The 26,559-nt window shown below is 46.0% G+C and overlaps 1 protein-coding gene and 1 non-coding gene across 2 annotated transcripts; one reads left to right on the top strand and one right to left on the bottom strand.

The window, feature by feature from the left end:
* Positions 1–5,859: 5,859 nt before the first annotated feature.
* On the bottom strand, positions 5,860–23,019 carry TNFSF14 (TNF superfamily member 14). Its single transcript, XM_087867351.1, has 5 exons — positions 22,712–23,019; positions 21,203–21,239; positions 20,902–20,943; positions 19,086–20,274; positions 5,860–8,674 (listed from the first exon to the last, which is right to left on the bottom strand). Exons 1-4 carry the CDS (start codon positions 22,928–22,930, stop codon positions 19,847–19,849), a joined length of 726 nt encoding a protein of 241 aa, XP_087723477.1. The 5' UTR covers positions 22,931–23,019; the 3' UTR covers positions 5,860–8,674; positions 19,086–19,846.
* On the top strand, positions 7,228–7,332 carry LOC123779036 (U6 spliceosomal RNA). The gene has a single exon (XR_006776059.1). It is a non-coding gene; the product is annotated as a U6 spliceosomal RNA (small nuclear RNA).
* Positions 23,020–26,559: the final 3,540 nt, after the last annotated feature.

Here is a 26,559-nt window from a genome sequence, read left to right as displayed (position 1 = left end):
GTTATATTCTTTTCTAATAAACCAGTAATGTAGTAAGTAAAGTGTTTCTCTGAGTTCTGTGACCCACTCTAGCGAATTAATGGAACCCAAGGAGAGGGTGTCACTGGAACCTCCAATCTATAACCAGTAGGTAAGCTTGGCATCTGAAGTTGGGGGGAGTCTTGTAGATGCCATCTCCAGTGAGATAATGTCAACATTTAGTTGAATTGCAGGACACCCAGCTGGTATCTGAGAATTGCTTCAGAATTGCAGTGAATGTGGTAGCAGGGCGAGTAAAGGAGAAACACAGGAGGAAAACTGAGGTTTCTCAAAATACAGACATACACACATGCGAAGAAAGCCAGAGATTGGAGGGAGGCGTCTAGGAGTCAAAAAACATGAAGGATTGCCACCAAAAGCTGGAAGAAACTAGGAAAGCTCCTTCCCTACAGTTTTCACAGGGAGCATGGCCCTGCTAACTCTTAGGTATTGGACTCCGGGCTTTTACAACTGTGAGACAATAATCTTCATTGTTTTAAGCCACTGAGTTTGTGGTGCTTTGTTATGGTGGCCCTAGGAAACAATATAGTGAAGAATGGTGGAAAAGGCACATTAATGGCACAGTTGGTAGTAGCTATAAATACGTGAATTTCCATAGCCACAGGGGGGGTTCAATGACATAATTAGTTTCTCCATAATCAGCAGAATTTCATGTTACCTGTCTCAAACCTAAAGGTTTCAGCTAATGAAAGGATCATTAATATTTTACTCCCCTGATATCACTTCATGACCTGTTTTTGGATCTTCAGTGTCATACATGCCCTTGTTTTTCTGAATGAATACTGAACCTCTCCCTCTTCCCCCAAAATGTATGTTTCAATCTTTTTCAAATGTAATAGGCTTTGAAGTTGACTTGCCAATGTAAGGCTCATCTCTTCCTATGGATCGCAAAGCAAGTCCGAGAAAGAATGTTGAGGGGGAATAGTGAGTCCTTGGGAATAAACAGCCACTAGTTTTGGTTAAAAAAACTGAGGTGTGGGGTTCCCAGGTTCCTGGTGGGAGGACAGCCTCTTCCTTTCTTCCTGAGGTGCACTGCAGCTCTTACAGATGGCACATTATCGTTTCAAAGTTTTGAGTCTGCAGTCCTTTGTTTTTTCTTGCCTAATTGCTCTGGATGGGACTTCCAGTACTGTGTTTAATAGAACAGACAAAAGTAGGCATCCTTGTCTTATTCTTGGTCTTTCGTTATCAAGTATGATATTAGCTGTGGGTTTCTCATAGATAGCCTTTATTACATTAAGGAAGTTCCCCCGTAGTCCTTGTTTATTGAGTGTTTTTGTCATGAAATGGAGCTGGCTTTTGTCAAAATCTTTTTCTGCATCACTTGGAATGATAATGTGTTTTCCTCCCTCATTTTATCAATTTGGTATATTACACAGATTGATTTTTGCATGTTGAACCATTCCTGCATTCTGGAAATAAATCCCACTTGGTCATGGGCATATAATCCTTTTAATATGCTGCCAGCTTTGGTTTGCTGATATTTTGTTGTGAATTTTACATCTATATTCATAAGGGATATTGTACTGTAGTTCTCTTTTCTTGTGATGTCATTGTTTGGTTTTGGTAGCAAGGTAAAGCTGTTCTCAGAATGAGTTAGGAAGTATTTTCTCCTTTTCAATTTTTTTTTTTTTGGAAGAATTTGATAGAGATCAGTGTTTATACTCTTCATTAAATGTTTGGTAGAATTCACCATTGAAATCATCTGGTTCTGGGATTTTCTTTGTTGGGAGGTTTCTGGTTAGGGGTTTGACCTCCTTGTTAGAGGTCTACTCTGATGCTCTTTTTCATCTTGAGTTATTTTGGTGGGTTATATATTTCTAAAAATCTATACACTTAATTTGGGTTGTCTAATTTGGTAGTGTAGAGTTTTTCATAGTGTTCTCTTACAATACGTTTTATTTTTGTACAATCAGTAGTAATGCCCCCCCCCCCCATTCATTTCTGATTTTGGTAATTTGGGTCTTTCCTCTTTCTCTGTCTCTTTCTCTCTCTTTCCCATAAATCTAGGTAAATGTCAATTTTGCTGAACTTTTCAAATAATAACTTTTTGGTTTTATTGATTCTCTCTGTTGTTTTTCCATTCTCTATTTTATTTATGTCTGCTCTATCCTTTATTTTGTTTTATTCTGATAGGTCTCATTGTAACTCGACATTCCTTTTCTAGTTTTTTTTTTTTTTAAGATTTTATTTATTTATTCGACAGAGATAGAAACAGCCAGTGAGAGAGGGAACATAAGCAGGGGGAGTGGGAGAGGAAGAAGCAGGCTCTCAGTGGAGGAGCCTGACGTGGGGCTCGATCCCAGAACGCCAGGATCACGCCCTGAGCCGAAGGCAGATGCTTAACGACTGAGCCACCCAGGCGCCCCATCCTTTTCTAGTTTCTTAAGTTATGCTGTGAAGTTATTCATTTGATATCTTTTTAAAAATATATGCATTTACATATGTAAATTTCCCTTTTAGTACCGCTTTTGCTGTATCCTATTCATTTTGGTATGTTGTGTTTTAATTTTCATTCATTTTAAGATATTTTCTAACTTCTCTTATGATTTCTCCTTTGACACATTAGTTGTTTAAAATTGTGCTGTTTAATTTCTACATATTTGTGAAATTTCCAGTTTTCCTTCTGTTATTCATTTCTGGTTTTACTCCATTGTGATTGGAACAAATACTGTATATGGATTCAATCTTTAAAAATTTATTAAGACTTGTTTTGTGACACAACATATGGTCTATCTTGAAAAATGTTGCATGTGCACTTGAGAAGGATATGTGTTCTGCTAGTTTTAGGCACAGTGCTCTGTGTTTGCGTGAGGTCTAATTGGTTTATGTGTTGTTCAAGTCTTCTGTTTCCTTATTGATCTTCTGATTGTTATAGTCATTATTGAGAGTGATGTGTTAAAGTCTACAACTGTTATTGTTGAACTGTCTAGTCTTGCTTCAGTGCTTTCAATATATGCTTCCTATTTTTGGGACTCTTTTGTTAGTTGCGTATATGTTTATTATTGTTACATCTTTTGCTGTTTTGAAACTTTATCGATATATAATTTCCTTTTTTTGTCTTGTAATCTTTTTGATTTAAGTTCTATTTTGTTTGACAATAATATAGCCTTCCAACTCTCCTTTGGAACAATTTGGATTTTCCCATCCTTTGACTTTCAACCTTTATGTGTCTTGCATCTAAAGTGAGTCTTTTGTGGACAGATGGAACATCGTTTGTTGTTGTTGTTGTTGTTGTTGTTGTTGTTGTTGTTTTTGTTTTTTTGCCAATGTGCCAATCTCTGCCTTTTTTTTTTTTATTATGTTCAGCCTTTTAATAGGAAAGTTTAATCCATTCACATTTAAAGCATTTACTGATAAGGAAGGATTTCCTTCTGTAATTTGGCGATTTGTTACATGTTTTGTTCCTCATTTCCTCCATTACAGCCTTTTTTTGATTTTTAGTTGATTTTTTGTAGTGTGCTGATTTGATTTCCCTTATTTTTCTTTTCTCTCTCTCTCTTTCTTTCTTAAAGATTTATTTATTTATTTATTTATCTATTTATTTATTTAATTGAGAGAGCTAGAGAGAGCACAAGCTCAGGAGAACAGGAGGAAGATCAGAGGGAGAGGGAGAGGAGCAAGCCGACTCTTCTCTGTTGAGCATGGAGCCAGATGTGGGCTCAATCCCAGGAGCCTGAGATCATGACCTGAGCTGAAATCAAGAGTCCAACGCTTAACTGACTGAGCCACTCAGGCGCTCGCTCCATTTTTTTCTTCCTTCCTTCCTTCCTTTCTTTCCTTCTTTTTCTTTCTTTCTTTCTTTCTTTCTTTCTTTCTTTCTTTCTTTCTTCTTTCTTTCTTTCTTTCTTTCTTTCTTTCTTTCTTTCTTCTTTCTTTCTTTCTCCTTTCTTTCTTTCTTCCTCCCTTCCTTCCTTCCTTCCTTCCTTCCTTCCTTCCTTCCTTTCCTTTCTTTTCCTTTCCTTCCTTTAAAAAAAAATTATTCTCTTAGTGGTTATCTTGGGGACTACAATTAACGTTTTACCCTCATAGCAACCTAGTTTTAATAATACCAACTTACTTTCAATAATATACAAACATTTTGCTCCTGTACATCTCTGTCCCTCCGCCTTTATATTGTTATCATCACAGATTGCATTTGTATTCATTGCGTTCCCTTTAACATATGATTATTGTTTTGTGCATTTGCCTTTTAAATGAAAGGTTGGTTTAACATGAAAAAATCAATTATTATAATTCATTGGGCATAATATTATAATTCATGAGCATAATAAAGGAAAAGATAATATCATCTCAAAAGATACAGAGGAAGCATTTAACAGACTCAGCATCTTTTAATGATTAAAAACTTGCAGCAATCTAGAAATAGAGTATTCTTAATCTGTTAAAGAATATCAACAAAATATCTAAAACAACAACATACTTAAGGGTGGGCAATTGAAATTAGATTTGCTCTTACCACTTCTGATTAATATTGCACTGAGGTCCTAGCCAGTACAGTAAAACAAAAGAAAAAAGCAAAAGGATTGAAAAAGAAGAAATAAAATTCATTACTTACAGATTACATTACTGTGTAGGCAGAAAACTAAAAGAAACTATGTATAGGGGCGCCTGGGTGGCACAGTGGTTAAGCGTCTGTCTTCGGCTCAGGGCGTGATTCTGGCGTTACAGGATCAAGCCCCACATCAGGCTGCTCTGCTAGGAGCCTGCTTCTTCCTCTCCCACTCCCCCTGCTTGTGTTCCCTCTCTCCCTGGCTGTCTCTCTCTCTGTCAAATAAATAAATAAAATCTTAAAAAAAAAAAGAAACTATGTATAGATTTAATAAAGGAATTTAGCAAGGTCAATGGATATAAAATCAAAATACAAAAATCAGTGGTGTTTCTATGTATCAACATCTCTAGAAAAAGACATTTGAAAATTATGCCATTTACAAGAGCGTCAAAAAACACCAAATACTTGTGAAAAATCTAAGGAAAGTAGTGCAAGAATTCTACACGCAAAACTGTAAGACATTATTGAGGAAATTAAGTAAAATCTAAATAAAAAGAAGGATATGCTATGGTCATGGATTGGAAGACAATATTGTGAAAACATTAATTCTACACCAATACCTATTGATGGACAGATTCGATGCTGTGCCGGCATTCTCAGCAGGGTGTGTGTGCAATGTTGAATCAAAAAAACCCCACAGAAATGCAAATAACCAAAAGAACCCCGGGCGATCTTCAAGAAGAAAAACAAAATGGAGAGGTACTATTCCAGATATTAAGACCGACCATAAGCCTAATGTAATTTAGACAATGTGGTGTTAGTGCAAGAATGGACTACAATCCAGGTGGATTATAAATATAAAAGTGAAAGGTAAAACAAGTGTAAAGAAAGAGAAGATTTATATTCTTACAGGAGAATATTTATGTTAGGGTAAGCAAAGATTTTTAAAAACAGAACACCAAAAATATTACAAATGTAAAGGAAGATATTAAATTTATTATTAAATTAAATATTACTTAGAGTATTATTAAAAGCAAGATCTTTTGTTTTTCAAAAGATACCAGTTCAGAGAATGAAAAGGTAATCCACAGAGTGAGAAAGAAGATTTTCAAAAATAGAGTTGACAAAAGGGCTCACTTCCAGATTATATAAAGAATTCCTAGAAATCAAAAAGAAAAAGGGTGCCTGAGTGGCTCAGGTCATGATCCCAGGGTCCTGGGATCGAACCCTGCATCGGGCTCCCTGCTCAGTGGAGAGTTTGCTTCTCCCTCTCCCGCTCCCCCTGCTTGTGCTCTCTCTCTCTCTCTCTAATAAATAAATAAAACCATAAAAAAAAAACTACAAGGGGATGGGGTGCTTGGCTTAGTCAGTGGAGTGTGCGACTCTTGATCTTGGGGTTGTGAGTTAGAGCCCCACGTTGGGTGTAGAGATAGCTTAAAAATAAGATCTCTAAAAAACCCTACAAAACTACAAGGGATCCCATTACAGAACATCTGAAATTGAAGGCCGACAACACTGGCTTGGTTGGTGTGTATGAAGCAATGGGAACTCTCACACTTGGCAGGTGAGGTGATATAGTGACCCCTGCTTTGGAAAACTGGTATCATCTAATAAATTTGAGCATAGGAAAATCCACTCTTAGATACATACTCAGCGCAAATGCACACACATGGTCACTAAAAGGCACAAAAATGCATCAATTTTATTCATAAACTCATATGCAAAATTCTAATAAAAATATTAGTAAGCACTCAGTAAAGATGGAACAACCCAGGGGCTTAAGGAAAAGGTGCTCACAAATCATCGGGGAAATGCAAATCAAAACCCAGCGAGATATCATCCCACAGTGTTATGATGGTTACAACCCATTCAACACGAAATCCCAGGCAAAGACAGCAGGTATTGCTGGGGATGTGGAGAAACGGGAACCTTGTTCACTCCTGGTGGTGGGAATGCAAAATGGTGCTGCGCCATGGAAAGCAGCGTGGAGGCTTTTCAAACATTGAAAATAGAACCACCTTAGCATCTAGCAATCCTGCTTCTGGGTATAAACACCAAATAATTGAAATCAGGATCTCCAAGAGATACCTACACTTCTATGTTCGTTGAAGCAGACGTGTGGTGGATGAATGGATAAAGGACATGTGGTGTATACATATAATGGAAAATTGCTCAGCCGTAAGGAAACGATTAATTCTGCCACTTACTGCATGAAATAAGGCAGACACAAAAGGACAAAGGTGATTCCACTTGCATGAGGGACCTGGTAGTCAAATGCATAGAGATAGCAAGTAGAATGATGATTGCCAGGGGCTGGAGGAGGGAGCGAAGGGGAGTTGGTGTTTAATGGGTATACAGTTTCATTTAGGGAGGATGGGTAAGTCCTAGAGACCTACTATAAAGCATAATGCATATAGCCAACAATACGGTATTGTATACTTAAAACTTTTAAAAAAGATTTTATTTATTTCGTTATTGGGGCGGGGGGGGGAGAGCACGAGCAGGGCAGAGGGAGAAGGAGTCTTAAGCATGCTCCGCACTGAGCCCAGAGCCCCACGTGGGGCTCGATTGCACCACCCTGAGATCACGACCTGAGCCAAAACCCTGAGTCGGTTGTTTTACTGACTGAGCCACCCAGGTGCCCCCCCAATTTTTTTTTTAGAGAGGATAGCTCTTACAGTAACTGTTCTTATCATGCTCGCTTGGGCAGAACATATGCTAAAACTGGAACAATACAGAGAAGATTAGCATGGCCCCTGAACGCGGATGACACACAAATTCGTGAAGTGTTCCATATTAAAAAAAAAAAAGTTCTTATCGCACACAAATAAAGAAGGAAAAAGGAAACTTTTAGAAGCGATGGTTAAACTTTTGACATTGTGGTGATGGTTTCGTGGGTGTTTACTTATCTTTAAACTCATCAATATGTAATATTAAATATATATAGCATTTTTGTATGTCAGTCATACCTTAGAGGAAAAAAACAAATGTAGGGTTTTTTAAACCACTAGCATGAAGTGAACTCTCAATTTTTTGTGAGTTTTTGTGTTTCTTGTGATACTTGAGTTGGTTTTGTTCCTTTTGATGAGAAATTTCCATTTTTGGAAGAATAGAAAAAAAGATATTTTTATCCTAAAAATGTTTTTGGTCAAATAAATGTCTTTACATGAAATGATCTGTGATTTTAAATAAACATTACACATTTAAAAAGTTTACAAAAACTCGCGCTTTGACTGCTATGCCGAGAACAGCCTGGAGGGGGCGAGAGTGGATGCAGGCAGGACTCTCCGGAGGCTTCTTGGAGGCGAAGCCTTGAAGCTTTAGACTCTTGACGGGTTGAACCTACACAGGGAGGTGCCTAAGGAAATGGTCAAAAGAATAAGATCAGAATACGTTATTTCTGAGTTAAGTAGAAGAAAAAACTGGAATGATAAAAAAAAAAATCCTAAATGAGGCAAGGAGGACGAGTAAAAGAAATATAGAAAAGGAGGGACAGGGGCTCCTGGATGGCTCAGTCGGTTAAGTGTCTGCCTTCGGCTCAGGGAATGATCCCAGGGTCCTGGGATTTTGGGCTCCCTGCTCAGAGGGGAGGCTGCTTCTCCCTCTCCCACTTCCCCCGCTTGTGTTTCCTCTCTCACTGTGTCTCTGTCAAATAAATAAAATCTTTTTTTTTTTAAAGATTTTATTTATTTATTCGACAGAGATAGAGACAGCCAGCGAGAGAGGGAACACAGGCAGGGGGAGTGGGAGAGGGAGAAGCAGGCTCATAGCGGAACAGCCTGATGTGGGGCTCCATCCCAGAACGCCGGGATCACGCCCTGAGCAGAAGGCAGATGCTTAACCGCTGTGCCACCCAGGCTCCCCAAATAAATAAAATCTAAGAAAGAAAGAAAGAAGAAAGAAAGAAAGAAAGAAAGAAAGAAAGAAAGAAAGAAAGAAAAAGAAAGAAGGAAAGAAAAGGAGGGACAATCAGAAATCACAGAATAAATCCAAACCCATCAGTAATCGGGATTAATGCAGATGATCTAAATCTCCATCACGTGATAGAGTGGCCAGGCACTGTGGAGCCCCTGGAAGGTGGGCGGCGGTCTGGGCTGAGATCCATCCCGCGTTAGCGGGAAATGCACTGCAGACTTTGGAGACCTAGAATGAAAAAAAGTGTAAAGCATCTTACTCATAATTTTATACGGATTACACCTTGAAATGATTCACATTCTGGACATGTTGCTAAATAAGATATATTATTATAATTCACCAAGTTTTAAACTCTTCATTGTGGCTGCTAGAAAAGACTTAAACTACAGATGGCTCACATTACGTTTCTGTTGGACAGCATTGCTCTAAACACTCATATTAAAAGACAATTATTGTCGACTGAGTAAGAACATTTAAAATCCAGCAACATGTTGTTTACATTTAAACATAAAAGATGTAACAAGTTGCTAATTAAAGGATGTAAATAGCCAGAAAGAAAATTGGTTTAGCCCTACTAATAACAGACAGCACAGAGTTTAATGTAAAAAGTGTTACTAGGTATAATCATGAAAATAGAACAGTTTTAATGTGAATGCACTTAAAAACGGTCTTGAGGGGCGCCTGGGTGGCGCAGTTGTTAAGCTCTGCCTTCGGCTCAGGGCGTGATCCCAGCGTTCTGGGATCCAGCCCCACATCAGGCTCCCTGCTCTGCGGGAAGTCTGCTTCTCCCTCTCCCACTCCCCCTGCTTGTGTTCCCTCTCTCGCTGCCTCTCTCTGTCTGTCAAATAAATAAATGAAATCTTAAAAAAAAAAAAAGAAGAAATACGAAGTCTAAAAAATTTAAGAGTCGTTAAAGAAACTGAATAATACAATTAAAAACCTTCCTCCCCCACAAAAAAACCCGTCCCACAAGTAAGATGCCCGATTCAGATGTTTTTACAAGTGAATTTCATAAGTATCTGTGTGACTAATAAAGCTAAGAACTTGCAAACTATTTCAGAATATAGAAAAAAAAAGCACAGCCAGGTGTTTTATTTTTTTTCTTTGTTTTTGTTTTTGTTTAGAGAGAGCGAGAGAGACAAAGAGCGGTGGGGAGGGGCAGAGGGAGAGTCTTAAGCAGGTTTCATGCCCAGTGTGGAGCCCAGCACAGGGCTCGATCTCACGACCCTGAGATCACGACCTGAGCTAAAATCAAGAGTCAGACGCTTAGCCAGCTGGGCCATCCAGGTGCTCCAACGCCCAGTTTTTTCTTTTTATGAGGCCAGCATCGCCTTAATACCAAAACCTGACATGAATAATCTGAGTCAGAAGAATTATAGACCGTCTACCTCCTACGCACAGATGCAAAAATCCTACCTAAAATATCAGTAAATTGAATCTAGCAATGCATTAAAAAATACATCCTGATCAAGTCAGATCTATTCCAGGAATAAAACGCTGGATGATTAACATTAAAATACGGACGAACCTAATTCACCACATTGTCCATCTAAAGGGGAAGAACTATGTGATACTCTTAAGATTATGTGACACAGAGAAAACGTTTAAAAAATTCAACGTTTATTCATGATTTTTGCAAAATCTCTCAGCAAAATTAGGAATAGAAGGGGATTTCCTTCATCTGGTAAGGGCTACCTAAAAAGCCAACCGCAGATCCATCCTTAATGGTGAAACAGGAAAAACATTCACTTAAAGATCAGAAACAAGACAAGGATGTCCAGTTTTTCAATGTCATTGTGACCACTACAAACATCTGTTGCATTGTATGTACCAGCAGCAGATGTAGGAAAATATAATTTCAGAAAGAGATGCCATTTACAATAGCACCAACAAGTGTAACACACTTAGAAAGAAACATAAACATGATGTAAGTTATTTATGGAGAAAGTTATGAGACATTCTGGAGGAACACTCAAGAAGACCCTAGTGGAAGAAGAGTTATACCATGTTCATTGATTGGAAGACTCAGTGTTATGAAGATTGATCTACAGATTCAATGCAGTTCCAATAAAAATCTCAACAAGGTTTTTCATGGAAGTTGACAAGCAGAACAAAAGGCCTACATAACCAAGATCATCCAGAAGATGAAGAATAAGAAGGGCCTTGCCGTCCCAGATAGCAGGACTTATCATAGTCATTATGTTAATGAAAGCAGTGTGGTACTGGTATAGGTAGAGACCCGTTGGCCAATGGGATAGGGTTTATCTGCCTGGCTTCTTCTTGGGAAATGAAGGATGCTCTCGGAGGACTTTCTTGTCATCAGGAAGATGACAACCTATTGCTTCCTCTAGTTGAATAGGAGTCTGGGACACATACTAGCTCTGTTTTTTCTCTTCTTAATCTCACAGATTTTAACCTAAAATTCAGGTACATCTTGCAATGGATGTACCCCAAACTTCATCACTTTAGGCTTTTGGAGATCGATACCAGGAAAAGACTCATCGTTTATTCCTGCTCCCCACCATCTCTCTTGGGAAGGAATGCACATGCAAAACCAACTACTCCTTGATTAGGGAACGGGGCAGGGGAAGCAGTCGACCCTTGAGCAACATCGGTTTGAACTGCATGAGTCCACTTATATGCATTCTTTTCTCAATACACATACTGGAAACATTTTTGGAGGTTTGCGACAATTTGAAAAAATATGCAGAGGAACTGTGTAGCCTGGGAATATCGACAAGTTAAGAAAAAGTTAGGTATGTCATGAATGCATAGAATATATGTAGATACTGGTCTATTTTATCATTTGCTACCACAAAATGCACACAATCTGTTATAAAAAGTAAACATTTATCAAAACGTATGCACACGAACCCAGACCGTACACGGTGCCTTTCACCGCATATCCTATGTAGGCATAGGTGAGTGATATTTAATATAAAATTACTAATGTATTAGTTTTCTTGCTGTTTTATAACTTTGCTTTCAAAGAATTGGAGGAATTGTGAGTCAGCCTATCATCACACCTGTTTTTTAAAAAAAATACAATATTGTCTCTGATACTGTGTCATGAGCACGAGAGTAATACGGTCTGCCATTAAAACTTTGTAACAATTCATTCATTAGTGTACAGGCGGGGCTACAGTGAAGCAACTGGATGGGTTACAGCAGGTCACCACGAAGAAATCTTATCACTGCTTCTATGTTACTAACGCATGAATCATGATCCTTGTAAAGAAACAGGAATTTATTTTTCCTATTATCTTTTCACTTTTGGTGTCTAGTGTTAGTAATACATACCACATCAGCAGTGGGTTTTTTTGGTCACGTCAAATGACATTGATGGAGGTACTGAGAGACGATTGGTCTGATAAAGAGATGATGTAAATTTACAGTATTGTTAAATACAGTCCAGGACGGTACATGTGTTTTCTCTTCCTTATGATTTTCTTTTTTTTTTTAAAGATTTTATTTATTTATTTGACAGAGAGAGACAGCCAGCGAGAGAGGGAACACAAGCAGGGGGAGTGGGAGAGGAAGAAGCAGGCTCCTAGCGGAGGAGCCTGACGTGGGGCTCGATCCCAGAACGTTGGGATCACGCCCTGAGCCGAAGGCAGACGCTTAACGACTGCGCCATCCAGGCGCCCCAGCTTATGATTTTCTTAATAACATTTCCTTTTCTCTAGCTTACTTTATAGTAAGAACACAATGTGTAATACATGTAACACAGAAAATAGGCATTAATCAATTGTTTATGTGATCAGTAAGGCTTCCAGTCAACAGTAGGCTAGTAGTAGTTAAGTTTTGGGGGAGTCGAAAGTTATATGTGGATCTTTGACTATGTTGGGGATGGTCAGTACCCCTAAACCCCATGTTGTTCAAGGGTCAACTGTAATAACAATGGCCAATATTTACTGAGCACCTAGTATGTGCCAGAAACCACTCAGCTAAGCACTTCACATGTCTTCCCTGTGCTCAGGTAGTGGGCGGAGGTTGCATTATGAGGTGTGAGGTAGTGGAGGGTATTATTATCCCTGCTTTACAAACAAAGAAACCGAGAGAGAGAGATAGAGAGAAAGAGAGAGAGAGGTTTAAGCCAGCTGCTTAAGGTCACTCAACCAGTAACTGATAAAGTGAAGTTTTAGATCAGAAGAAGGAAAGGGAAAAGATCTTGAATTATATTTCAAAATTATTATCCCTCCATGCACGGGATCTTTGAAGCGGCTTCCCATGTTGTGTAGCTGGGGAAACAGGCTCAGTCAGGTAAAGGGACCTGACCACGGGGACACAGAGGAGCCCCGTAGGAGTGGGGCAAGTCAGTTCTCAGGGCCAGGTGTTGGTGAAAGTGTCCTGAAGTGGGAGGGAGGGTAGAACGTGGAGGAGTAGGGATGGCGGAGGCAGGGAGGCTGGCTGGAAGTCTTGGATTTGAGGTCCCAGGATGGAGGTCAGCACACAGAGGCTCAGAACCCTTCTCGAGCTGTTGTGTGAGGTCACCCAGGACCTGTGAGAGGGGGACCACATGCACAAAAAGTCGTGATGAGGGTATTCATGACTGCGTTTTCTGTACTACGAGGAAGCAACTTACGTGTCCATCGGTAGGGGAGCAGATAATAAAGTGGGTTCTGTGCGTTTGCTGGAGTACCGTGTGGTAGATTTAGGAAAGTGCTTTAGGCAAAGGTTCTGGGATTAGAAGCCTGCATAACTTCTTAGATGAAGGACTTTGGGCCAGCTGCTTCACTTCTCCGTGCCTCAGTTTCCTCTTCTGTAGTTAGGGGACAATAATAATAGTGACACCACAGAGTGGTGGTAAGAGTTTAGAGAGATGACACATGTCCAGCACTTGGCCCTCGGAAATCACTGAGCAGATCGGGGTTGTGAGGTTTTTCTGTGGATAAGGTCAAGTGGAAGCCTGCAACATTTCTCCCCTCCACACCCTTTGGCAATCAAGGTGGTAAACTGAGTGCAGTGTTACATCACAATGCAAGGGCAGAAGGTAGTGCCACTCTTGCAGGTCTGAAGGCATGGTGACCAGGGTCTCTGACCCCTCTGGGATAGGAACTCGGTCACCTCACCGGGCAAGCCACCTAGCGAACAGAAGTACCGGCTGAGGGGGAAGGGACTCCAGAAGGAATAGCTGGGGGGCGGGGGGGGGGGAGATGATGAACGGCTGGAGCTGCAGCAGGGGACGATTCCACTTCTGGCTGGGAGAGAGGCCAGCAAGGCTCCCCAGCAGCTGTTCCCACACGCCGTGAACCTCTCTGCAAAGCACAGGGATCCAAGTGGCATAGGGCGGACTGTCCTGGATGCCCTGGAGTACCTCCCAGATCCCAGCGAGGGGGAGCTTGCTCTTGCTACAGTAACACGTTGCTGCAAACTTAGAGGCTTAGAACAACACAAGTCTATAAGCTTACAGTTCTGGGCTCACAGCAAAATGTCAGCAGGGCTGCATTCCTTCTGGAGGCTCTAGGGGTGAGTCTGTTCCTTTGTCTTTTCCAGTTTCTGGAAGGCATCTACTTTGCCCAGGACTGGTGGAAGGAGGAGAGGTGCTGTATGGGTATGCTAGGGTGGCCGTAACAGACTGAGTCACTTAAACATCAGAAATGTGTTTTCTCACAGTTCTGGAGGCTGAAAGTCTGAGATTGAGGTGTCAGCAGGACTGGTTCCTTCTGAAGCTTCTCTCCTTGGTTTGCAGCGGGCTGCCGTCTCCCTGCACCCTCACGTGGCCATCCCTCTGTGTGCTAATCTCCTCTTCTTGTAAGGACGCATGTCATATGGGATTAGTGCCTACTCTAATAACCTGATTTTATAGGAGGGGCTCCTGGCTGGCTCAGTCAGTAGAACACGCAACTCTTGATCTCAGGATCGTGAGTTTGAGCCCCGTGAGCCCCACGTGGGGCTTAGAGTTTACTTTAAAAAAAACAAAAAACAAAAACCAGCCATTATTTTACCTTAGTTTTCTCTTTAAAGGCCCTATTTCCAAATGCAATCACATTCTGAAGTAGTGGGTGTAAGAGTTCAACATAAGAATTTTGGGGACACAACAATAGCTAAATCGTGGAAGGAGCCGAGATGCCCTGCAACAGATGACTGGATTAAGAAGTTGTGGTCCATATATACAATGGAATATTACTCAGCAATCAGAAAGAATGAGTTCTCAACATTTGCTACAACATGGACGGCACTGGAGGAGATAATGCTTAGTGAAATAAGTCAAGCAGAGAAAGACAACTATCATATGATTTCTCTCATCTATGGAACATAAGAACTAGAATGATCAGTAGGGGAAGAAAGGGATAAAGAAAGGAGGGGTAATCAGAAGGGGGAATGAAACATGAGAGACTATGGACTATGAGAAACAAACTGAGGGCTACAGAGGGGAGGGGGGTGGGGGAATGGGATAGACCGGTGATGGGTAGTAAGGAGGGCACATATTGCATGGTGCACTGGGTGTTATACACAACTAATGAATCATCGAGCCTTACATCGAAAACCGGGGATGTACTGTATGGTGACTAACATAATATAATAAAAAATCATTATTAAAAAAAAATAATAAAATAAAAAAAAAATAAAAGGATGTCCAAATGAAAAAAAAAAAAGGAATTTTGGGGACACAATTCAGCACCCATAACACGGGGCAGGTTCCCATGCCCTGCTTTTTGGAACAACAATAACAGCAACAACAACAACAACAACAACAACAAAAGAGAGAGCCAGAATAGGGAAAGTTCCCCAGAGGTATTCTAGGGGCCCCCCAAACTAGAAGAGGCTTCATTACAGAGCCCAGAGAGGCTGCAGGTCCCCAAAAAGGAAATGACTTGGCGGTGTCTCTGGGCAGTTGAAGCCACAGACAGCCTCAAAGAGCTTCCGGGGCCTCAAGCTGGCTGAAAATCAGCCTTGTGAGCAAGGCTTAGGAGCAGCAGAGAATGCAACAGTCTTGATAAGTCATAAGTATAAAGATGGAGGACTGATGAGTCAGAAGGAGACTGGCGATGGGCACCTGTGTGGACACGTGGCTTGAGAATCAAATGGATCCCTCCCTCACTCTTAAGTCGGGACGCTGCCTAAGCTCCCTGGAATTTTGGCCGTTTGGGGAAAGGAGCATGTGGGCAGGGATGGTTCCCAACTGACTGATAGTTCTTAGCATCCTGGTGCAAAGGGATCTTTGCACAAAGTAAGTTGCATTAAGAATAAAAAAGAAGTTAAATTATTTGCACTCCTTGCAAATTGCAATTCATATTGTCTACACGTGTGTCATAGTTTGGGATCCCGTAGAAGTGACTCTGATAAAAAGATTTGAGGCAAACCTTTCCTCCAGAAGGAATGAAGCCCTGACGACACGTTGATTTTTACTTCCATAAAACTCGTTTCTGACTTCTGATCTCTAGAGCAATGCGGTAATAAATGGCTATCCTTCTAAGCGGCAGCAGGAAATGAAAACAACTATGAGTTCTCACTCTTCCTGAAACTCATAGTCATCTCACACTGTCATTTTTTTTCTCACCTCTGACAGAGAAGTGACTTCACCTCTCTGTGCCTAGAATTCCCCACCCGTGAGATGGGTGTTACAACACTACCCCACAGTCACTATGAGAATGAAACGAGTTATTGTGAATTAATGCACTTAGCACAGTATCTGGTACATGGTGAGGACATCAGAAGTATCACCTGTAATTAACGATCCTTATTACTTTAAGAGAAACAACCACAAAAGCACGATGCTGGAAGGTAACTGACATTCAGCCTCTGTGGGGGAGACAATGGCGGGAGGGGGGTAGAGGAGACTGGGTGAGCCGGTGAGCCCCTGCCTTATCCAAGAGGAACAGCCACTGCCCAGCCTGGGTTGTTGTTCACAGCTTCCACATTTCCAAGAGAATCCAGAAATTCGGATTTGTCCACACGCAGAATTTTGTAATGTTTAAATATTGGCCACTAATTTCCATATTAAAAACACACTTTTGGGGCACCTGGGTGGCTCCATAGAGCAACCAACTCTTGATCTCAGGGTCGTGAGTTCAAGCCCCCACATTGGGCAGGGAGCCTACTTAAAAACAAACAACAGCAAAAACACACCTAGTGACTGGATGGGGCTGGCGGATGTAAGGTCACCTTCGATGGAATCACTGAAAAGAATATGAACTTTAAATGTGCACATGATTATAGCTATGCTTACAAAAAGAATATCTACTAAGGATTAAAGAACTCACTGTGGGCCAAGCTCTGGAAAACTACTTAAACACTCAAGTCGTTTCACCTCACAATAACTAAGGTAGGGTAGAGGCCACTATTCATATTCTTTTACAGATGAGGAAACTGAGGCCCAGAGAGGCCAAGGATGGATCTTGAGATCACCCAGCTGGGAAGTGGCAGAGTGGGGATTTGAACCCTGTGGCCTGGCTTCCCCAAAAGACCCATTCTTGTTTTCTTTGAGACAGTGCATCCCAGTATTCGAACACGGTGCTATTTAGCAGGAGGGACATAACAGTATAATACGAAATTAATAAATGATTCATCATCATTATTTTCACTCCTACCACCTCTGGGTCTTGGCAAGAGATGAAGGGAGAGCTTTCCAGGGGCTGAGGGAGGGTGAGGATGCAGACCTCAGGTCTCGAGGAAGAGCTAATTGTGGGGGAAGGTAATAGCTGAAAGGTTGCCGGAGCACGGGATGTGAAAGCGGAAATCAAAGAGATAAACTTCTCAGAAGTTGTAAAGTAGGTCAGTGGCCTGGGCTGGGGGCTTCCCACGCCATGTTCTATCTGAAATCAAGTTGGGGTCTCGGTCTCCTAGTGCACCAGCCTCTACACCTCCAGGGCTCTCTGCGCCTTCTCCCTCCTACTTTCCCTCCCCTCCCTCTCTTTCCATCTCCCTCCTACCCTACCCATCCTCTTACCCACCCTCTCTTCTTCCGCTGGCTTCTCCACCTCAGGGCTGGGAGGCCCCTCCCAGGAATGATCTTTGGAGGCTAAACTTAGTGAGAGGTTCCATCCCCAGGCGGAAGTTGGTGGCTGCTTGTGGCTTTGTAAATACACCGTCCCCACACCTTGGTCTCATCAAAGCCACGGAAACAGAAAAATGGTGACAAGAGTAAAGGAAACTCCAGCAGGGGCTGGGGCTGGGCATTTGGGGCCGCCCCACCTCCCACCAGTCCTCAAGGGCAGAGAGGTGTGAAGCTGTGTGCCCTTGGTGGGAGTGGAGGGGGAGTCCAGGGTCCCTGTCTCTATGTCTGGAACATGAGGGCAACAATAGCTCCTGCCCAGGTGTGTATAAAAGGTTGTGACTCACACTAGATGCTTGGCATAGGGCAAGCGCCTGACAAATGCTGTTCTTAATATTTCTAAATCACTTATGTCACTCGAACACTTACGGAGCTCTTACTGTGTACCAGGTACCATAACGAATGGCTTTTTCTGTGTCTGATCTGATGTAATCTGTACAACAGACCTGGGATGAGGACTGGCGTCACCTCCCATTTTACAGATGAGGAAACACAGGCACCAAGAAGTGATGGGACTTGCTTGAGGTCACACAGTAACAAGTGGCGAGTGAAATTGGAATGCAGGACCATCTGACTGCAAAGTCTTCCCCCCATTCCAGGCAATATGACAACAGTATCGACAATAACAACAATAATCCATCCACTTCTGGGGGCTGAGCCCTTATCTTTGGGTCCTGAGCACCAATACCTCCCTTTGGCCACACCAGAGTTCCTGCTCATTTATACAGACCATCTGATTTGTATGCGTGTCATTATCTGCCCCTCCCTCTGCACTCCTCCTATGCTCCCACTTGCTCCAAGCTTCCAGCTGGCTGGGTAGACCAGCACTCTGTCCTGGATGTCTGCAGTAAGGGTGCCTGGCAGGATGGAGCCTCCCCTTTCCTCAGGAATGGGAGACTCAAGGAGGAGGCAGACCTGGGCATGAGATCTCTCCCTTCCTCCCCTGCCTCTGAGCTTCCTACATGGAGTTGAGCCAGCTGCGTTCAGTTTTCTGATCTGTGAAGTTGTAAAGTGATTTCCACGAGTGATTCCATCTACCCCTCTGCCTCTGTGAGCCACCCTTCCCCCGAGAATAGACAGACCCGGGTGCAACATTTACCATTTATTTCCAAGACCCGTGGTCGGGGAGCCCAGGGCTTCAGACAAGGTCTGGTACTCATCCCAGGATGTATTCGTCTTGGCTAGGGAGGAACCTTGGGCTGCATGTGTTTGTGTGTGATGTGTGTGTGTGTGTGTGTGTGATGGGTGTGACCGTGATGCAGTGTGTGGATGTCCGATGTGATGATCACGGTACCCCATGTGTTACACTTGGTATGACTGTATGGTCCCTGTGGGTGACTGCGGTTGTGACGATGACTTCTTGTGACTGTGTCATATGTGGTTGTCACACAATGCCTGTGACTGAGTGTTTGCGACGCTATGGCTTGTGTGTAGTTGTGTGAGACTCTGATGCTTTGTGGGAATGAGCGCAGTGGTGAAAGCGACTGTGGAGCTGTGTGACTCTCTGTGAGGCCGTAGGTGTGTCTGCGTTCTGTCTCCCTCCCTCCTTCCCCCCTTCCTTCCTTCCTTTCTCCCCACCCTCCCTTCTTTCTTTCTCTCTGCAAACATTTTCCAAGTGCCCGCCATGTGCCAGGCCCTGACCTGGGTGCTGAAACACAGCCGTGACGTCCTGGTGGGATGTGAATGCTCGACGGCGCTGGGGTCCAGCCAGCCAGTTGGTGATGCGTTGGTAGCCAGCCACCGGCCGCGATGGGAGTAATTACACCAAGAAAATCGCGAACACTACAAAGCCTCTTCCCTGCCGGGAGAGCTGGTTGGCAAACAGTTACGGGCACATGGCACATGGGCTGTGCGGGAGTCTCCAAGGGTCACCTTACACGGCCAGGACGAGGTGTAGCCACGCAGCTGCAGGCGGAACTTGAATGTGTGACTGTGACCGTGGGTGGGCCTGGGCTGGGCTGTCCTCATGGATGAGTCCTGACAATGACTCTCTCCCCACAGCTGCCCACACTCATGAGAGTGGGGGATGGTGAGGATTCCTGTCTTCAGCCAAGTCCCTGGACTCCCAAGTCCCACTCTTCTCTGAATCAACAACATAAATACCCACCCCTCACCCCTTCTTCCTGAATATCAGGCAGATCAGCTGTCCCCCGCGCTGGGGGCCTCCAGACCCCCGAGTCTCTGGGTCTTAGGCTGCAGTATTGACTGTGGCAGGGTCTGCAGTGTTCCCTCTGGTTCTCCAGAGGTGCCTGCTGGGTCTTCGACCTTCAGGCGGGGCTGGGTTCTCAGGCCCTGCAGGTGCCCGCCGAGCTCTTTGCTTGCTGAGTTTTGGGCTCCCCAGAGCACCCCCTGAGGTCACATTGCCTGTCAGACCCCCACTCAGTCGGCTGTCAGTCGTTCCTTCACACCATGAAAGCCCCGAAGTAGGAGCGGGTGCCATCGCGGAGTCGGACCAGGCGCTCGTCGGGCACCCGGACCACCACCTCCTCGCCTGCGTCCAGGTGCACCACGCCCCCCAGGAAGCTGCTGTCCCACCAGACGCGGGGGTTGGTTGCCCGCCCGCAGGGTGAGCGCCGGCTGACCAGCAGCTCCAGCTCCTCGGGGTAGCGGGGCGTGCGCTTGTAGAGGCCGTGCGTGATGGGCAGGCCGCCGCTGAGCCCCTGCGGGCAGCCCACGCCTCCCAGCTGCACCTTGGAGTAGATGTAGTAGTAGCCGGCCCGCGCGATCACCAGGGAGCCCTCACGGTAGCTGAGGCCCCGCAGGAAGGCCAAGCCCAGCTTCGTCTCCCAGAGCAGCGGGCCCCCGCTGCCCGTCAGGCTGGAGTTGGCTCCTGGGGACAGAGACAGAGGGGCCCGGTCAGCACGTGTCCCTCTCTGGGTGAGACGACTCCCACCCAAGCCCCAACCGGTGTTAGGCCCTTTGAGAACTTCATACGGATTAGCTCGCTTTATCCTCACCGTGCAGGTGGGGAAACGGAGGCAGCCAGAGGCCAAGTCACTTGCTTCTTATACATCTTAACTCATTTTGTCCCCCCCCTGCAGGTGGGGAAACTGAGGCATGGAGCAATTAAGTGACTGGCCAAAAGCATCAAAACTCGTGAGGGGCAGAACCAAGGAACGGAGATGGAACACACCCTGGTCCGGAAGCCTTAGAATCTCCATGGTCCTCAGTCTCTCTCTCAGTAAGATGGAGATATGCATCCTGCCTCCTTAGTGTGTAAGGAGTGCACATGTACGGAGGGAACTACAGCGCATGTGGCACGGTGAGCCCCGTGTAAGGGGTTATTCACTAAACGAGATGAGAAACGCCCGGGTGTAGGCAGCATCTGTGCTCTGGGCTACGCTGGGAATGGCGAAGGACACACGGATGGATGAATGACGTGTTGGCCGTCTGTCTGTCTGGTCTTCCCAGGACACCCTGCCCCTCTCCCCATGCCAGGACCCAGGGTCCCTTTTACCTGTAAGGTGTGCGGCTGGGTTGGCCTGGTGGGACCTCCGCTCTGGAGAGAGAGGGGAGAGGTTAGCGGTGAAGGCAGTGGGGGGTAAGGGCCAGCCCCTGGAGGGGTCATCAAGTCTACCTCCTGGTGTCAACCCCACCCTTTCCGGAGTGCCCCAGACTTCTGCTTCTCAGGCCTGGGGGAGGGGTACCTGCCAGGCTCAGACCAGTTGTGTAAATCACATTGGGCAATGGACTGAGGGGGCGGGGGCAGCGTGGGAACCATCCCGCCCGCCCTCCCTGGGGCCAGGACCCTGACTCACCTTGGGTCAGCTGCTTCCAGGATTCTGCATCTCCGTCCTGAAAAGGCAGAGGAGCCCAGGGTGAGGAGCTGTGGGGCCCACGCACTGGCGTGCTCAGACTCACGGCGGTGAGACACAGCAGACCACGGGCACAGACACCACCCAGGGCCACGTGCACACCCGTGCCCCACCCAGCAGCCTCAGTAAATAGACATAGGGATGCACCACTTTAGGATTCAGTGACTTCATGGGTGTAAAGCGTGTCCCAGCACCTGGCATGTAGTAAGCACTATGTAAGGGTTAATTAAATAAGTCATACATCGGGGCGCCTGGGTGGCACAGCGGTTAAGCGCCTGCCTTCGCGGCTCAGGGCGTGATCCCGGCGTTATGGGATCGAGCCCCACATCAGGCTCTTCAGCTATGTGCCTGCTTCTTCCTCTCCCGCTCCCCCTGCTTGTGTTCCCTCTCTCGCTGGCTGTCTCTATCTCTGTCGAATAAATAAATAAAATCTTTAAAAATAAATAAATAAATAAATAAATAAATAAATAAATAAGTAAGTCATACATCGATCTGGCTGGCAGGACTCGTGGACATCGACGCTGACAAGTGAATATGGACACGGGGCGTAGGGCACAGACCTGGACATTTATGTGACACACTGACAAGGCACACGTGGACTCGGATACATGGCCACATGGTTTATGGGTCCATGCAGGTCTGTGCATAATGCCAACGCATGGGCTACAGACCGGCCGGCACATGGACACGCGGGTACATAGACGGACGCAGGATGGTGGCATGGGTTCACGTGAAGGACGTGTGCGTGTGGCCATCAGATCCAGTCACAAGGAGAAGGGACCCAGAGACACAGAACACGAAAGACCAAGACGACCTGGCCACGGCGTGGGACACAGAGATACAGAGAGATACATCCATAGCCGAGAGCAAACTGATAGAGAGATCCTCAGAGGCTCGAACCAAGTGGATTAGTGACCGTCCCCACAGCGGGGATCGGGGCATGGCTATAATAATCAGCAATGTCAGAATGTCAGTGCCGGGGCTTACAGACAACAAGGCTCTATTCTGGACGTAAAACTTGCTAAGAGACTAATTTTATGTGTTGCCACCACTAGAAGAAATGGTCATTATAGCACACCACAGAGGTCTTCGCCAATGCGGCAAGTGATCATATCGCAAAATAAATGCGTCAGATCAATATACACCTTAAATGACAGAATGTTACATGTCATTTATATCTCCATTTAAAGAAATACAGGTTTTGATCAATTGAACACTTGCCCTGGGCAGCCACCCCCAGGCACCAGGCACACAATATGGTAATTCATTCCCTGGGACGTGGGCACTCTTATTACCACACCCATTTTACAGATGAGGAAACTGAGTTTCAGAAAGGAGGACTGACTTGCCCTGGGCTGCTCTTGGTCTGTCTCCTGTCCTGCACACGCACGCACACAGAGATGCCCAGTGACAGAGGAGGCCCACCTGCCACGAGCCCCAGGCCCCACTCACCAGCAGGGGTGTGACCATCGCCCCCAGGCGCCAGTGCAGCTGAAGCAGGAACCAGCCCTGAACGGCCAGCCCAGCCGCCAGCAGCAGCAGCAGGAGGCCCAGGCCCAGCTGGGCCGCAGTGCACGGCTGCCTCCGGCGCCTGCGCCCCAGCCTCGTGAATGGGATGTCTGTCTGTCCGTCCACTGTGAACACCGAAGGTCGCACAACTGTCTCCTCCATGCCTGAGCAGATGAGGTCCCGAGACACCCCGGGGGCTGGGCTAGCACGGCTGGGTCCCTGGGCAGGGAGGAAACCACAATTGCCCAATGCTTCTGGGCTTCGCGCTGCAGACAGGCGCCCGTGGGTCCCGGGGCTGCCTTTAGAGCAGGGGTTCAGCCCCTCCCCTTTCCCCACTGGCCCTCCTCTTCTTCCTGTCCCCCCACCCCCAGGCTGGCCCCATCTCACTCTCACTCATGCAGCCTCTCACACTTTCCAGGGGCATCTGAAAATGTGACTCAGGTAGGGATTGAGCGGGGCGGCCCCAGCTTTTCCCTGTGGCCGCTTCATTGACTCTGTTACCAAATATTTATAGATCATCTCCCGCGTGCCAGGCATCTAGGTTTGAGGGCACAGCTGCGGATAAGAGAGACAAAAGGCCCTGGTCTTACGGAGCTCCTCGCCTAGTGGGTGAGAGACAATGAGCCTGGGGAATAAGAAAATACTCTCCAGTGTGGTAGACGGTAGGAAGAGCAGTGGGAAACGCGAGAGTTGTTCTGTGTGTGCGGGTGTGTGCAGGTGTGTATATGGTGTTCAGCGCATGTGTGCAGGCGTGTGTGTGTGTGGTATGTGTGAGCGTGCGTGCACGCGGGTGTGCGCATGTGTGTGCGTGAGCGTGTGTGCAGGTGTGTGTGTGCAGGTGCGTGTCCATGTGTGGTGTGTGAGTGTGCATGTGTGAGAGCATGTGTGTGTGCATGTGTGGTGTGTGTGAGTGTGCATGCGTGCGGGTGTGTGCATGTGTGTGAGCATGTGTGCAGGTGTGTGTGCGTGTGTGGTGTGTGAGTGTGCGTGCGTGTGGGTGTGTGCGTGTGTGGTGCGTGTGAGTGCACGCGGGTGTGCACATGTGTGTGAGCGTGTGTGCAGGTGTGTGCGCACAGGTGCGTGTCCATGTGTGGTGTGTGAGTGTGCATGTGTGTGAGAGCATGTGTGTGCGTGTGCGTGTGTGGTGAGTGTGAGTGTGCATGCGTGCGGGTGTGTGCGTGAGCATGCATGTGAGTGAGTGTGTGTGTGCATGTGTGCGTGCATGCATGCAAGTTTCAATGGGAACTCAGAGTCAGGTGGTGGAACCATTGGTCACCAGATTAACTAAGACCGAGGGCTGGGAGTCGTCCTGAGGGCACCCTGAGTTGGCCTGAGTCACCCTCTCTTTTCTTGTCCCTCGCATCCCACCTCTCGGCAAGCCCTGGTGATTCAGTCTCCAAGCCAGGTCTCCAGCCAGCCCTTCCTTCACCAAGTGCTGTGGGCTGTTTGTGTCTCTCCCCCCATTCCTCTGGAAAAGTCCTAATCCTCAAAGTGATGGTATCTGGAGGTGGGACCTTGGGGGAGGGGACTAGGTCACGAGCGTGGAGTCCTCCAGAATGGGACCAATGGGATGAGTGGCCCTACTGGGAGATACGCTCTCTCTCCTGCAAGCCAGGAAGAGCGCCCTCGCCTGAACCGGCCAAGCTGCTACCCTCCTCCCAGACCCCCAGCCTCCAGAACTGTGAGAAATAGACGTCTGTTGTTTAAGGCCCGCCCCGCCTCCCCCCCCCCCCCCCCCCCAGTGTAAGGGCGTCTTGTTACAGCGGCTGACCCGCCATTCTGGCTCATTCTCATTGCGGTTTCCAGCTCCACTCTCTCTTTTCCTCTTGCCACCTCATAATTCATTTTCTGCCCTCTTCCTACTGTGAGGTTGCTATTTTATTTTATTTTATTTATTTTATTTTATTTTTTCATGGAGGCAATATTCACATCACATAAAACTAACCATTTTAAAGTGAGCGGACTTAGGACATTTCCAACGTGGGGCAACTCCATCCAGTCCGCAGACGTGTCTCAGTGCCTCGAAAGATAAGCCCCTTCCATGAGGCAGCCACTCCCCACCCCCCAGGCCTCCCGCCCCCTGGCAACCACTAGTCAGCTTTCCTGCTCTGTGGAGTCACCTGTTCGGGACATTCCAGATATTTCATAGACGTGGAAACATGCAATATGTGGTCTTCCGTGTCTGCCTTCTTTCACTGTCATGTTTTCAAGTTTCGTCCACGTCATAGTGTGTGCCCGCGCTCCCTTCCGTTTTAGGGCTGAGGAATGTTCCAGTGTACGGACGCATCACATTTCGCTTTGCCCGAAGTTCACACTGAGGGATGTTTCAGTCGTTTCCACCCTTTGGCTACCGCGCAAAGTGCGGCTATGAGCATGCGTGCGGGCGTGTCTGTCTGGGTACCAGTTCCAAGTCTTTGGGTACATAGCTAGGATTGGAGCTGCTGCCATCGGCTTTTTAAACACATAGACCAGCCTTCATCTCTCCCCTGCTTAAAATCTTGCGGTGGCTTCCCACTGAGCGCCCAGGGGGTTAACCAATTACGCCCTGTGGGCCAAATCCAGCCAGCCCCTCGTCTGCTCAGGAGCAGCTCTCAGGAGAAAGCACTTCAGCGAGCTGCAGATGCCCACCGGGGGTGTCTTCCTCTGCTTGCTCCCCACTCTGCTCCCAGTGTCCACCTCCCTGACCCACAGCCAACATCGCATCACCTTCCATGGCCTGTGCCGCCATGGAGAGAATCCCAAGCAGACTCTGCGCTGAGCACGGACCCCAACGTGGGGCTCGATCTCACGACCCTGACATCGTGACCTGAGCTGAAATCAAGAGTCGGATGCTTAACCAACTGAGCCACCCAGGCACCCCTGTCTATCTATTCTATCTATCTATCTATCTATCTATCCATCATCTATCGATCTATCACCATCTATCTATCTACACACACACAATTTAAGGAATTAGCTTGTTTGGTTTTTTTTGTTTTGTTTTGTTTTGTTTTGAAGCAGGCTCCACACCCAACGTGGGGCTTGAACTCGTGACCCTGAGATCAACAGTCGCATGCTCTACTGACTGAGCCAGCCAGGAACCCTAGGAATTGACTCATGTGACTGTAGGGTTTAGCAAGTCCAAAACCCACAGGACAAGCCAGTAGGCTGAAGATTCAGTTAAGAGTTGATGCTACAGTCTTGAGTCTAAGGGCTAGAAACTCAGGCAGAACTTCTATGCTGCTATCTTGAATTCCTTCCTCCTCAGGAAACTTCTTTTTTCTTCTGCCCTTCAACTGATTGGACGAGGCCCACCCACATTATCAAGTGTAGCCTGCAAGTCAATTGACTTTAGGTGTGAATCACATCTAAAAAATACCTACCTGGCAACATTTACACTAAACCATGGCCTAGCTAGGTTGACCCAGAAAATGGCTATTATTGGATCTCATGACTATACTGGGGGCCCCACGGTAGGCGAGTACTCTCATATTGCCCTGTTGTGCATTCCTCTCTGGACATCCTCACTGTCTGCTGTCCTTAGAACGTCAGTTTCAAAGACCCTGTCTGCGCTCCAATAAAACAACACCCCATGGGCTAAAGAAAGGGAGAAAAGGAATCCCAGGGCAGAAGAAAGGGGAAATAAGCAAGAAAAGAAATGAGAAGAAAGACATCAAGGTGGGTGGGCAGGTCGGCTGGCGCACCTAGTGAGTGATGAGGACTTTTGAGGGCCCCTTTGGTGGAGGTCCCTAACCATCAGGGCGGGTGTGTGTGTGGTGTGGTGGCCGTGAGACTATTTCCCCCAGTTACCC

Source organism: Ursus americanus, chromosome 14 (genome assembly GCF_024610735.1).
Source record: "Ursus americanus isolate L20-20 chromosome 14, mUrsAme1.1.p, whole genome shotgun sequence".
NCBI lineage: Eukaryota > Metazoa > Chordata > Mammalia > Carnivora > Ursidae > Ursus > Ursus americanus.
Note: the sequence above shows the minus strand (reverse complement) of the source record. Positions and strands in the feature narration are given on the sequence as shown.

What these genes read in the sequence shown, in the direction of transcription:
- TNFSF14 (XM_087867351.1), bottom strand. Translation starts at nt 22,930, where the DNA reads ATGGAGGAGACAGTTGTGCGACCTTCGGTGTTCACAGTGGACGGACAG. An exon ending in CTGGAAGCAGCTGACCCAAG is followed by an intron (nt 20,944 to 21,202) that starts GTGAGTCAGGGT and finishes CTCTCTCTCCAG; the next exon opens with AGCGGAGGTCCCACCAGGCC. An exon ending in CCCAGCCGCACACCTTACAG is followed by an intron (nt 20,275 to 20,901) that starts GTAAAAGGGACC and finishes CTCTGTCCCCAG; the next exon opens with GAGCCAACTCCAGCCTGACG.